Below are 14,995 nucleotides of genomic sequence, written 5' to 3' on the forward strand. Positions count from 1 at the left end.
GTGTCCCATCTGTATCTTGCATTATCTAAATTGTTCTTGAATTTGTGTATGGTTTTTCCACACTATTATTTTGTTCAGTTGTTCCAATCCACCACTCTGTGGGGAAAGCTGTTCTATTTCAGGTCTTCTATAACTGTCCTTTTTGAGTTTCTTTCCATGTCCTCTTGTATTTCTTGTATCCCATTTTAGTAAGTCTTCTCTATCAAGGACTTCTGTGCCTCTTGTGATTCTATAGATGGTCAACAAGTCTCCTCCCTCTCTTCTTTGTTCCAGGGTCAGTAACTCTAGTTTTGACAGCTCTTAGTATAACCGATCTGAAAGTGTGGGGGCCATCTTCATAGTTGCTCTTTGAATTCTTTCAATTTTCCTTATATTTTTGGTACTGGGTGACCATAGTGTTGCTGCATACTCCAGTCTTGGTCCTATCAGTGTGACTAGTATTTTCTTCACCACTTCTTTGTCCAAATAAGTAACTGCCACTTTCATTGACCTCAGCAAGTTGTAGGTTTCTCCGACAATTTGGTTTATCTGTTTATCAGATATTTTTCAAATCCCACTTTCTTTACATCCTTTTCACTGATTTTATATTGTCCTGATATCCTGTTTTAATTATTTCCAAATTCCATTATACTCCATTTCTTGATGTTGAAATCCACTTTCCACTTCTGACTCCATTCCCAAATTTTATGGATCTGGAAAAGGCTTATGACAGGGTAGACAGGAAGGCGCTATGGGAGGTATTGCAGATATATGGGATAGGAGGAAAGCTTTTAAGAGCAGTCAAGAGTTTTTACGAGAGTAGTAGATCTTGTGTTAGAATCAGAAATGGAGAGAGTGAGTGGTTTGAGGTAAAGGTGGGACTTCATCAGGGATGTGTTATATCTCTTCGGCTGTTCAGTTTATACATAGATGGGATGGTGCGAGAGGTAAATGTGAGAGTTGTGGGTCGGGGATTGGAGATGGTTAAAGAAAATGGAGAAAAGTGGGAGATAAACCAGTTGCTGTTTGCTGACGACACTGTGCTTGTAGCAGGATCAGAGGAGATATTGAGGAAGTGTGTGACAGAGTTTAGAAGGGTGTGCGAAAGAAGGAAGTTGAAGATAAATGTGGGTAAATGTAAGGTGATGAGATTTACAAGGGGAGAAAGTGGCAGCAGACTGGAAGTGAGTATTAACCTCTTCAGTACGGTTCAAAATCTCGCGGGCAGCATTAGCTGAAAGACGTACGATGTGTCGTAATAATACTCGCATCATAAAATATAGTCACCGCTTATATCGATCGTTCTCAATTCACCCGTGAATTTTGATAACCATAGAAAATGTGATGAAGACAGTTTAGAGAGTATGTCATTACGCAGGGGCAACTAGAATAAATATAATCAAGACGCCGATATGGCAGCCTCGCGTATCCACTTGCTCCTCATGCCGCCTACGTATGCGGCACCGTATGGAAGGGGTTAAGGGAGAAAGACTGGATGAAGTCGATAGTTTTAGATACTTGGGTGCGAATGTGGCGGGAAAGGGAGTGGAGGTGGAGGTAGAATGTAGATTGAGAGAAGCGAGTAAATGCCTTGGTGGATGAAGTGTAATAAGAAATAGACATTTATGCTAAGAGGAGATTGTATGAAGGAGTGATTGTGCCGACAGCAGCGTATGGTGCAGAAACATGGAACATAAGAAAGGAAGAGGAGTTTGAATGTGTTTGAGATGATGTGCCTGAGAAGTATGATAGGGGTTACTAGCCTGGATAGAGTGAGAAATGAGGAGGAGAGGAGATGAACGGGGGTGGAAAGGGAGTTGGGAGATAGTGTTGATGAAAGAGTATTGGGATGGTTTGGACACATGGAAAGAATGAGTGAAGAAAGACTAGTAAAAGAGGTGTGGAAGAATTGAACATGAGGGGTCCACCAAGGATGAGATTGATGGATGGGGTAAAAGGGGCATTGGGAAAGAGGGGAATGTCTGTTGAAGAAGGATGGGAGAGGACAGAAGATAGGGATGAATGGAGAATAGTTGTATATGGATAATGCTGTGATGCATGAAAGGGAGTGTGTTGGGGATGGGGGGTGAGGGAGTATGTGTGTAAAATAAATTGACACAACCCAAAAGGATCTCTCCCTATCTTCTCCATTTCTGCACAAGGGGACAGAGAGGGTGGGGTCGTCAATTTAATGAATCGGCTTAGCTGTGGAAGTGGTGTTTTGTGACAATGCTTCTGACCCAGGGCAGTTGGGGAGATGAAGGGATGACCCATCATCCTGGAGGAGCCAAGATAAGAGGGAGGGATGGGGGTGGAGTGTGTAGGGGATGGAATGGGTGGGAGTGGTTTTTATGTCTTTGTTATTTTTGGTTACCTCCTTTGTAAGGGGAAAAATGCTTTTGGTATATGTATGAAAACTGATTTGAAATGTTTACTCATGACCTCAGCCATTTCTATATCTTCTGTTTATTCCATGTTACCTTGGTGTAGTTTATCTACTTCATGCTTATTTTTCAATTTGCCATTCTCATATCTATAGAATAGTTTTGGTAGATCCTTACATTTTTCTATTATGTCTTTTTCATAATTTCTTTTTTCTTCCCTGCATAATTTTACATATTCATTCCTTTCATTGATATCTATTTGCCACTTTCTAGGATTTTCTCTTATTTTTTTCATCTTTTCCAAGCTTTATCTCTCTTTTTTTTCCTTGCTGCACTTTCTGATAAACCAGCATTTATTATATTCCTTTTCCTGTTTGTGTCTTGGTACATATTTATCCACCCCTTCTTTATAGATTTACTTCAGAATCTTCCATTTTTCTTCCACTTGTGTCTTTTCATTGTGAAGTTTATCCCAACTTCTTGAAAAAAATTCTTAAGTTTCACAAAGTCCATTGTACTATATACCAGTCTCTCTTTTCTGTATTTCTCATTTCTCTCCAAATATATTTCCTCCTTTAGTTCTAGTTCAAGTAATATGTGGGCACTTTTCCCAATTATCTTGTATTCAATTTTATCCGCAATTTCAGGTTCTGACATAAAAAATAAATCCAGTCTTGATTGTTCTTTATATTTATATATCTGGTGTTTTCCTTTACCCATTGTGTTATTGTATTTTCCATAGTCATGTCAAGTAATACATTTCCCCATAATTCCTCTCCACCTTTGACTGTCATCTCTTCCCAACAGATTTCTTTACATTTAAAATACCCCATATGTACTACATTTCCTTTATCTTTGAGCGCCCCATTTAATGAAATCCTTGTATCTTCTAACATCTTAGAGTAATCTCTCTCCAAGAACCCATTTTTGAGGGCACATAGATCATTAGAAACATTCTTTCATGTCTTTATCTTCAACTCTTATTGTGATCATTTCCACACTGTTCCCTCCATTTGTAACCTTCATCACATTTAAATTTTTCTTAGCCAAGAACATGACTCCACCCTGTTTTTCCTATTTTTAAGCCAGTAATTATATAATCCATTTCCAACACTGTTAGATGATAGTGGACCCCTTAATTTTGTCTTTACAATTGCCATTATGTCTGGTTTTGCTTCTGACAAATAATCATTAACCCCTTCCATACGGTGCCGCACACGTAGGCGTCATGAGGAGCAAGTGGATTCGCGACGCTGCCATATCGGCGTCTTGATTATATTTATTGTAGTCGCCCCTGTGTTTTTACATTCTCCCAAATGCGCCCTTAATCCCATTCTCTGTGGTTTTCAAAATTCGCGGGTGAAAGAGAGAACGATCGATATAAGCGGCGACTATATTTTATGATGCGAATATTATTTCGTTACGTCGTACGGCTGGCATCGGCTGCTGCCCGCGAGATTTAAGTCCCGTATTGAAGTGGTTAAGCTCATTTGATCCTGAAATTAAACCATTTATTTATAAGCCACTTTGAAGTTTCTGCACTCTCCATTTCTTTCTTTGTTCCTTTTGTTTCCTCTTCTTGAAGATACCATTTTCTCAATCTCATGTCTAACACTCCAAATGAACTTCTTTTTCTCAGGCTCCATTCTTTTCTCATTTTTTCTTTAGCTTCACTTCTTAATGTCTTCTCCTCAAGGTTCATATCTCTTTTTATCCATACATCTTTATAGTGCTCAGTATTACCTAATTTATTCTTTCTAGTATCTCCTCTGCTGCCCTTCGTGACCTTAATTTGATCTTTAGGGGTCAGTTTCCTTGTACATACCTTCCTATTCTATGCACTTCCTCTATTTCATTTTCTAATTCTTGCTCTTTATCTTGTGTTACTTTCAAAAAATCTATTGCTAAATCTTTCTCTTCTTTTTCTCTCACAAATCTAACTAGGTTCTTTTTTCTTTTAGACCAAATACTACTACACACTTCTTTTTGTTTACTATATCTCTTGCCAAATTTTCCTTTTCTCTGATTACTTGAATGACTGTTTCCTTAGTTTTCTCTTGTATTTTTTGCTGAACAATTTCTTTAAAAGATACCTTATATTTTTCATGATCTTTCCAATGTTTTTTGAGTTGCAATATTTTTTCCTCATCTATACTTCCTCCAATTTTTTGGGTCAATACCGTCATTTGTTCATTTACCTCTTTTATGGTTGTATTGTTTTTGGTATCTTTGCTTGTCAGTTCCTCATGTTCACATTTTACCTCAGCCAATTCATTTTTTTGGGAGGCATTCACTTCCTGAATTGTTTCAGCATTTTCTTTCTTTAATTCACTGATCTCTTTGTAATACACTTCATGTTAATCCCAGACCCTTGAGACAAATTCTAACAAAGCTCTCATTTCCCTCTTTACAACTATAATTCTACTCAAGTTACCTCTTTCATACCTAAAGCCCAAAAATTGTCTTTCTTTGTAGTTATCTAATTGTCTTCCTATGCCTAGTGGCCCCAGTGGGGTCTCCATGCTCTTATTTATGTTTCATTTTGCTGATATGCCATTGTGGGTCTCATCTGGCCTATTTTCATTTATTTCCATTTTCTTTCAATATTCACTAATTTTCACTGTATTAGCTTACCTCAGGTATCCACAAGTACTCCCCTTTCCCATTCAACACATCCTAGGTATCCTGATATTGTAGCACTGATCAAAGGTCTTGTTTTTAATGTAGTCCCCAAGGGTGCCAGTTTTGATGTGAGATTAAATAAGAGGAATTGTGGGAGAAAGAGAGGTAGGTAGGTGATATGGGGGAATCACTGAATACTAGGAAAGGTTAAGAAGATGGACCAAATGTCTGGGAACAGAAAGGGTTAAGGATAAGATGAAACAATTGGCTGGGTGAAGGACATTAGCTCACAGCTGAGGAACAAAAGGAAGAAGAAAATAAGAAGGGTGAGCAATTGTCTGCTGAGGGTGGACAACAACCTTGAGAGGAAAAATGGGGTTTTTGAGGGCAACTAGGGATAGCTTAAAACTTTGTTAGTAATGGGTATTAGAGGAATTAGGTGGGGTGAGATATTGAACATGCCCCTAATTTGTTCAATTGTGTTGGTTCTTTGTATGATGGCAGCTTTTTAGATCATGCAATCTAAAAACCCGGATCCGAGAACATCTATACAATGTCCACCATGATGTCACCACCAATGCATGCATTGCACACAGGAACAGTAGCAACCAGTTGATGGACTGGGAGAATGCAGAACTTCTGATACAAGAGCCTGACGAGATCCGTAGAAAATGTTTGGAAGTAGCCATCATACACAGAACCAACACAATTGAACAAAATAGGGGCATGTTCAATATTTCACCCCACCTAATTCTTCTAATACCTGTTGCCAACAAAATTTTAAGCTATCCCTTGTTGCCCTCCAAAATCCCCTTTTTCCTCTCAAAGTTGTTGTCCACCCTCAGTAGACAATTGCATACCCTTCTTATTTTCTTCTTCCTTTTGTTCCTTGGCTGTGAGCTAATGTCCTTCACCCAGCCAATTGTTCCATCCTATCCTTAACCTTTCCTTGTATTCTGTGACACCTACCACCCTCTCTCCCTCCCCCCATTCCTCTTATTTAATCTCAGCTGTGTGTACTACGACTATGTACTTGAAAAAGCCGTAACAAGTGAAATGTCATACTGATAAAGGGTCCATCCTCACTAGGTGTTTATTTCAATAGACTTATTGGCAACTGTCACTTTCATACAATGTGTATGCTTCCATTTCTACTTAGGTATGCAGAATATGTTGTATTCAGTACAGCTACATACTTGTGGTGGTGTTGCAAGATGGACAGCTAAGCTGCCAGTTTCCATAATCTGGCAACTGCTCTTCTTCTACCACTTTCCATTGGCAACATATAAAGAATTGTACACCAATTAGATGCAGGTGCCACAGCCTTGTTAAATTTTCTTTGTATATGTTTTCTTTGCATTTTTTCTTTCTTTTTCACATTTTCTGTGAAACATGGGTGACTGCATCCACCAATGAAGGAGGCATTTAGGGTGCCAGTTGGTATTATCATTTTACTCCCCATTTTCTGTGAAACATTTAGGTTCCCAGTGGGGTTTGTGAGGATTATAATTTTTATCTCTTATATTGACTTTTTTGGCTTCATCCTTTTGGGGTAAGCCATAGGTTACAAATTCCTATGCTAGAAATAAAAAGGGGTTTGCTTGGTACTACATACATACATACATATACCAAGGCTTTTTCCCCCTTACAAGGGAGGTAGCCTAAAAGGGAAAGGCATAAAAACACTCCCACCCATTTCATCCCTACATACACTCCACACACACCCCCACCCTCCCTCTCATCTGAGCACCTCCTGGATGACGGGTCATCCCTGCACCCTGCCCACCGCCCTGGGTCAGAAGCAGTGTCGCAAGACACAGCACATCCACAGCAAGGCCGCTTCATTTAATCGGCGACCCCCCCTCTCCGTCCCCTCTTGCATATAAGGAGAGGACGGGGAGAAAATCCCTTCGGGCTGCGTCAAAATTTACTCACACATACTACCCCACCCCCCACCTCCCTGCCCATTGGTACTTGCTTGGTACTAATAAAATAAATATCCCTTGTGATATCAAGCTACTTTCTAAACCTGCATAGTGCTGTTTTCTTTCTACACATGCGCAAGGTAGGTCATATAATGTTGAATTCATTCTTGGTCTCACCCTCTCTGGAACTTAATCTTTACCTTGTGACAATCTGTCATGCTTTGTTAGTAGGTGGGCTTGGTGAAGTCCTTGTTTTTTATTCTGATATTGTCTACATATATTTCTGTAAAATATGTCTTATGATTTTTGCTATGCATATAAATTTGCCCCCATGAGACATAACACAAGCATCAGTCTAAAGTTTATTCATGAGGATCTGTAGGAGAGCCAGAGGACTGTTGCCAGCTGCTGTGGGGGCTGTGGGTGCTCAGTCAGTGAAACTTAAGGCAACAGTTATTACTGTTAGTGTTACCATTGTTAAGCAGCCTGATTTTAAGTAATAGATTTTTTCTTTTCTTTTTGTATTTGACAGTGGTGGAGGCACCTAGTAAGGCATATCTAGAGTCATTGTTAGCAAGTCCCCAATTCCTGCCTTACCAGTCCACAGCCCAGAGTGATGCAGATTTGGCAGAAGTAGTTGTGCACTTCACATCCATGGAAGTTGTAGAAGATCCTCGCTATCAAGAGTGGATGGCTCGTTTCTCTCCCTCCACACAACACATACTCATCAATGATCAGAACACCTGCATGGGGTCAGAAGCTATACACAGAATCCAGTACAAGTTAAATTTGCTCAGTCCGAGTCTTTTCCCACTTTTGCAGGACAAGAGTCTCCCATTGAAAGACTCTTTAGACTCAGATTTGTTAAGAAGAGACTCCAACTGTGTATTGCCTGAAAAGGCTATGCAAGATAATGTCAATTGTGGAAGTGAAGTGAATGATGGTAACAAAAGTCTTGAAACATCGCACAAACATATAACAGGGCCTGTGACCAAAGGAAGGACTCTACTTACCTATTACTTACGACCTAGAAAAAAATTACAAAGGTAAGAGTTTATGACCTTTGAGTAAAAGGGGAATGTCTGTTGAGCAGGGAAGTGAGAAGGTAAGAAATAAGCATGAATTGAGAATGGTTGTTAATGGACTATAGATTGACACAGTACAAAGGGATTTCTCCTCTTTATTTTTTGCATGAGGAGATGAAGAGGGAGGGTTGCAATGTCAATAAAGTGGTGGAGCCCTGCTGTGGATGTGCTGTGTCATGCTGCATTGCATTTGACCTGGGAAGTGGGCAGGAGACAAGGATTAAACTTTTCTTTAGTGGGTAGCAATTGTTTATTTATTCAGGTTGCCTCCAAGCTATTTTTTCATCTGTGTAGCACCCCTTCCTTAACTGTTTCAGCCTATCAGTATTATACTGTATTACTATAAGTGTTCCTTATTCTTTATCTCATCCTCCCATCCCATACATCATCTCTGCACATTCCTCGAACCACATCCATTCTTCCTCTTCTCCCATTTCCCCCTCCTTTTTCACTACATTCCATATCTCTGTCATTTTTGCCTTGCTGAGCGGGTTAGGTGTGGTTACTTGCGGTGAAGGTTGAGGGGATGGTGGTTTGAATCCTGCCACTGGTGAACCAAGGGCATGGTTCATTAAATTCCATGCTACGAAGTCCTCTGTAAGGGGCACTGCCCCTTCTGACGGGAGGAGTTTGTGATATTAAACCATATAAAAACCATTTTACATCTTTCCCCTTCTTTAGGATACACATATCATTGGTTTCAATTGACAGATAAACCTAACTGGTATTCCATCTCATGCAATTTCCTTAGTTCATGATGACATCAGTCTCTGAACTTATGTGCAGTGCTGCAAGTGTCTTATGTTTGGTTTATGAACACGCATTTGTCTTTATGTGAATTAATGTGGCTTATTTTTATTGAATGATATGGTTATAGATTTATGCATTATTTACTCAGGGAAATAGGAACTATTATTGATCCGAAGACTTATATCCAGGAGTGCTATGACAATGAAGGTTTTGAAGAAGCACTCAAGGCCTTCAAGGACTCTGTTGGAGAGTTGAAGGAATCCAGTGGAGAAGAGCACCCTCATATTGTCTTCCTGGGAACTGGATCCTGTATCCCTAATAAAACCAGAAATACATCAGGAATACTGTTGAATCTTAGGTATGTCCTGTGTTAGGTAATTGATACTTAAGGATTATTGATATATGCTAAATGTGTGCCACAGGTCCTCTGCAAAAGAGACTGGAGGTAATGGACTGTTTGATAGATTTATTGTGGGGCCAACAATAGATGAGATAAAAAATGTTTCCATGAATGGCCATCTTCTTCCATTGGACAAAAGCCCAAAAATCCTAGGTATCGCATTTAATACACACAACATTCAGCCCACACCTCAGAGACCTAATAGTGCAAAAAATGCACTAAGATTAATAGCAAGCACAGATTTTGGTCAGCAGAAACACTATTCACAATATACAAATAGCTCATAAGAATCACATTCAAGTATGCCTCCTCAGCATGGTTCTATAAAAAAAAATATGTATATATATATATAAAATGCAAAATATTTCCTTTCAATCAACAGTTTGGACAAAAGTCTCCTTTTGGATTGTGGTGAAGGAACATATGGTCAGATGGTACGCTACTATGGCATACAAGGTGCTGATAAACTTTTGCAAAACCTCTCGGCAATTTATGTCAGTCACCTCCATGCTGACCATCACATTGGCCTGATTAATTTACTGTTAGCCAGAAGAAAGGCCTTCCAGAAGATGCAGGTGTCCAAGGTAATACTTTACTTTTTACTTGTTGATGATTGCTGTATATGAGGAGACATTTAACAGTTCTTTCTATGTACCAAAAGATTTCCTCCCCATTATAAGGAAAGTAGCCAGCCAAGGCTTGTAATTGATAGAAAATATTGGATCCACTCAAAAAAATCAAATGCCTAATCCCCTAAATCCATTCCTTTGGATGAAAGTAAAAGATTGATGGATGTATCTTTTGTCTCGTGGGATCATCTTGCCAGTGCCTGTAGTCAATCCTGGGGTGTATATGTTAAAGTCTTCTAAATGAACTCTTAAATAATTGTTCATATATGGGGTGATATGGACTATGATTTTATATTGTAGACTTCAGTCTTTGTGTACAGAGACTTTAGTCATATAAGAAATAATATTTTGTTTTGAAGTGCAAATATATACAATCTACACTCATTTTCTCTCATTTTATTCCACAGGTTCCTCCATTGGTGCTTTTAGCACCCTCCCGGATTATGAATTATTTATCATCATACCACGCTAACTTTGAGGACATCTTGGAAAACATAAGTCTCACTCCTAATCACAAATTTTTAACTAGTAGGCAGGATGTTGAGAAAGAGGCACACAAGGAATTGTGTCATACACTGGATATGAAGGCTGTAGATATGACATATGTAGAGCATTGTCCCAACTCCTTTGGTGTTGCACTAACCCACACAAATGGGTGGAAAGTTGTCTACTCAGGTGACACCATGCCATGCAAAGGACTTGTTGACATAGGTAAGTTTGCAAAAATATATCTATATACTCTATACCAAAATTCTTCCCCTTATAAGGGAGATAGTTAACTAAAGCCAACACCCATCCACCCAATAATATATTACTTTTTTCAGTTTCTTATAATAATAAATATAAAATAAGTATATAAGAATATAAGAAGATGTAACAAAGAACTTTCTTATGAAAGGGGGTTGTCGTTGAGCCGTCACAGGAGAAAACTGCAGAGAAAGAGGAATTCTAGTCCTCTCATTCAATTCCATTTAGTCACCTCTTACAGCATGCTTGAGGATACAGTGGTGGCATTCTTATTTCCTTCTACAGAAGCATAGGGAAAAAGAACTGAAATGTATTAGTGGTATAGGTTAGATCTCTAGATGACAGACAAAGGGAGGGGCACTAAGAGTCAAATAGTGGTTCAGTATTCCTTTAGTATTTATTTATTTTATTTTATTTATTTATTATTCCATTAAAAAGCCCTTGGTATGTGTATGTATGTATTTATGTATTATTTTATTTTATTGATGTGTGTTTGGATGATACTGTGATGCATGGAAGGGAATGGTTGGAAGATAGGGGAAGGTTAGGGAGTGGTTGTGTGTGAATGATATTTTGCTGCAGCCCAAAAGGATTTTTTCCTGTCTACAATGTCTGCATGGGGGACGGAGAGAGGGAGGGGTCACCAATTAAATGAAGCAGCCTTGCTGTGGATGTGATGTTTCTTGTTACAACACTTGTAACCCAGGGCAATAAGTGAAATGCAGGTAGCCAAGATGAGAATATTTACCTAGTTGTATCTTACTCCTCCTAGGAGTAAGATATGGGAGAGGACAGAAGATAGGGATGAGTGGAGAATGGTTGTGTATGGATAATGTTGTGATGCATGAGGGGGAGTGGGTAGGGGATGAGGGAGTATGTGTGAAAAATTATTTTACGCAACCCGAAGGGATTTCTCCATGTCTTCTCCATTTCTGCATGAGGGGATGGAGAGGGGTTGGTTGCCAATTTAATGAAGCGACCTTGCTGTGGCTGTGGTGTATCTTGCGACACTGCTTCTGACCCAGGGTAGTGGGTGAGATGCAGGGATGACCTGTCATCCAGGAAAAGCCAAGATAAGATGGAGGGAGGGGGGTGGATGGGAGTGGAGTATGTTGGGGATGGAATGGGTGGGAGTGGTTTTTATGCCTTTGTTTTTTGGCCATCTCCCTTGTAAGGGGGAAAAAGCCATTGGTATATGTATGTATCTTTGGGAAGGGCAGCTATGCTCATGGTGTCCTGTCTCTGTATCTCGCCATATCTAATTCGCTCTTAAATTCTTGTATTGTTTTTGCACACACTATTGATTCATCTAGCATGTTCCATACATCCACCACACTGTGGGGAAAGCTGTTTTTTTCAGGTCTCTTCTATAACTGTCCTTTTTGAGCTTCCTTCCATGTCCTCTTGAGTTTCTCTTATCCCAATTTAGTAAGTCTTCTCTATCAAGGAATTCTCTACCTCTCATGATTCTATAGGGAAGGGTGGTGAATGGGAGTGGAACGGGTGATGAAATGGCTGGGAGTGGAATTATGCCTTTTGACTTTGATTACCTCCCTTGTAATGGGAAAAAGCCATTGGTATATGTATGTATTTTTTATTTTTTATTGTATTTTTTAGGGCAAGATTGTGACCTCCTTATTCATGAAGCAACAATGGAGGATGAATTATTGGAAGATGCCCTGATCAAAACTCACTCAACCACTTCACAGGCCATTCAGGTGAGGTACATCATGAATTATGTAAAATCACAATAATTTTCTTATTGAGTAGTTAGTGTTGATATGTGTGGCGTGATGTTTAAATTGGTCCAAGTATCTTAGGAGTTTATGTTTCCATGTTAAATTCCCTTCCACATACACATCTCTTCATCCACCAATAGAAGCTTTTTACTCCACACCAGACACCTTACTGATCACACTCCCAAGTTCAACCTCATATTTACCTTTCAACTTTGTTCCACTCAACACTATCACATCCATCTTTCTTCCTACAAATATATTACCTGCCTCCTTTGTACTCTTGCTTGTTCTGTAACCATTCCCATTTAGAGACCCATCACTAAAGTTGTGGGTCAAACACTACAAACATAAAATCAAACTCAGAAGAAAACATGTCATCACAAGGACATTCCAGAGACAAGTAGGTGACTACCTTGAAGCTAGAGGAGTATTAACTACAAGGAGACAATCATAAAGGTGGTATAAGATTTTAATTTTTTCTATTTCTTATTAGATATTTAGATTTTGCAGTTGATGACTTCAGAAGCTAATTCATATGTCACCTTTCTCCTTAATCCAGATTGGAGTTGAGATGAAAGCTAAACACATCATTCTGACTCATTTCTCTCAGCGCTATGCCAAGGTTCCTCTTCTCAGTGACACTGTGCCAGCAAATGTAGGAATAGCATTTGACAACATGAAGGTATGAGTGTATAGTACTTTAGTTATGGAATGGATTATGCTTGTTTATATAGACCCTATCATATAAGTGTGGAACCACAGTTAGGTGCCTGCAAGGGGTGGTCGTTTGAGACAGACATTAAAGGGAAATGACTCCCTATCACCTGTCTTCAAAACCCATCAATACCCTCATGTATATGCGATACTCATACTGCACATATCTTATACTTAATATACCAAAAGGCCTTTTCCACTTATAAGGGGATGACCAAGTTAAAACATACACTTATCTCAAACTCACCCAAAATTCCATTTGTTGTCCCTCCCATCATAGCCTCTTGTTGATGAAGGGTCATCCTTGTCCCCTAACATGTTGCTCAGGTCAGAGGCAATGCAGCAGGATGCATCACCTTGACAACAGGGTCCAATAACCAGAGCTGGTTTACTTGTGCTGTTTCCTTTCACAGCAAACCCCTTCACCCCCATCCATTTGAGAAAGAAATCCCTTCAGGCTATATAATTTTCTCATCCATTTACAACCATTCTCCACTCTTCCTTACTTGACAGACATTCTCCTTACATCCCCAACCAATCACACATTTCTTGCTCATCTTTTTCCATATTTTATATTTTATCCAATTCTCATTGATCAGGTTGGTTTACAAGATCTGCCCAACCTACACTACCTTTACCCAGCAATGGTAGCCATGTTTGCTGAAGACTATGATGAAATGTTGGATAAAACAGCTAAGAAGAAGGCTGCTAGAGCATTAGCACAAAAGGAAGAATTAGAGGTTGAAATGTTAGATAAAACAACAAAGAAGGCTTTGGCACAAAATGTAGACCTAGATGCTGAATTAAGTAAAACAGAGAAGAAGGCTGTTCAAGCTTCAATGCAGAAAGAACTAGATGGAGAAACAAGGGGAAAAGGTCTTGGCTCTTAGTATATGCTTTACATAGGTCATGAGTTACCCACATTGTTGGACATGAAGAGAAATATATTGATAATAAAGGTTTATTAATTGTAAGTAATAATTGTTTTCTTTATTAACCCTTTGAAGACTGAGTTTTTTTCTTTTAATAAAATCTTGGTACAGAGATGGGTTCCTACATGAGGAAGTTCTTTGAGAGCACATCAAAGTAGAGTGACTGAGCACAGATGGCAGACTCACAAAATCCCTCTTTACATGTACTTGTATTTGATGTGTGATTCACCACAGTCTGTGATCATATATTGGTCTTGTGATTGACAGCTGGTACCCTCCAGGATGAGAATTATAAGTTCTTGTGGCACCCGATCTATGTGTAATGCTGTGACCACACAAAGGATTACAAAGGCAGATCATGCTGACAGGAGATCTTTTGGTCCATATCAAGGTCTGATGTGAAAAAAATTATAATAATGATAAATAAATAAATAAACAAATAAACCAAAAATATAATAATGTAAATAATACATACATATACCAAAGGCTTTTTCCCCCTTACACAGGGGGTAACCAAAAAGAAAAAAGCATGGAAACCACCCACCCATTGCATCCCATACATATTCCACTCCCCTCCACCCTCCTCCCTCCCTCTCATCTTGGCACCTCCTGGATGATGGGTCATCCCTGCATCCTGTCCACTGCCCTGGGTCAGAAGCAGTGTCGCAAGACACAGCACATCCACAGCAAGATCGATTCATTAATTCAGCGACCTCCCCCTCTCCGTCCCCTCATGCAGAAAAGGAGAAGATGGGGAGAAATCCCTTCGGGCTGCATCAATTTATTTCTCATACATACTTCCTCATAACCCATCCCCCACCCACTCCCCCTCATGCATCACACCATCATCCATACACAACCCCACTCCATTCACCCCTATCTTCTGTCCTCTCCCGTCCTTCCTCAACAGACATTCCTCTCTTTTGTAATGCCTCTTTTACCCCATCCATCCATCTCATCCTAGGACGCCCCCTCAGATTCAATCCCTCCACCTCAGCCTTCCACACCTCTTTTACTAGTTTTTCTTCACTCATTCTTTCCATGTGTCCAAACCATCCTAATACCCTTTCATCAACCCTATCTCCCAAC

General features: G+C 39.5%; 1 protein-coding gene across 1 annotated transcript in view; it reads left to right on the forward strand.

Moving 5' to 3' along the window:
* RNaseZ (ribonuclease Z) overlaps window positions 1-13,955 on the forward strand; it is a 39,278-nt gene extending 25,323 nt beyond the window's left edge. The window contains exons 7-13 of the mRNA XM_076180290.1: window positions 7,443-7,956; window positions 8,894-9,103; window positions 9,528-9,729; window positions 10,182-10,485; window positions 12,139-12,239; window positions 12,820-12,942; window positions 13,574-13,955. Of these exons, the coding sequence (XP_076036405.1) occupies window positions 7,443-7,956; window positions 8,894-9,103; window positions 9,528-9,729; window positions 10,182-10,485; window positions 12,139-12,239; window positions 12,820-12,942; window positions 13,574-13,864 (1,745 nt within the window). The 3' untranslated portion in view covers window positions 13,865-13,955. The remainder of the gene's footprint in view (window positions 1-7,442; window positions 7,957-8,893; window positions 9,104-9,527; window positions 9,730-10,181; window positions 10,486-12,138; window positions 12,240-12,819; window positions 12,943-13,573) is intronic.
* Window positions 13,956-14,995: the final 1,040 nt, after the last annotated feature.

The sequence above is a fragment of the Oratosquilla oratoria genome, chromosome 3, assembly GCF_046742065.1.
Source record: "Oratosquilla oratoria isolate Oo_2021 chromosome 3, ASM4674206v1, whole genome shotgun sequence".
NCBI lineage: Eukaryota > Metazoa > Arthropoda > Malacostraca > Stomatopoda > Squillidae > Oratosquilla > Oratosquilla oratoria.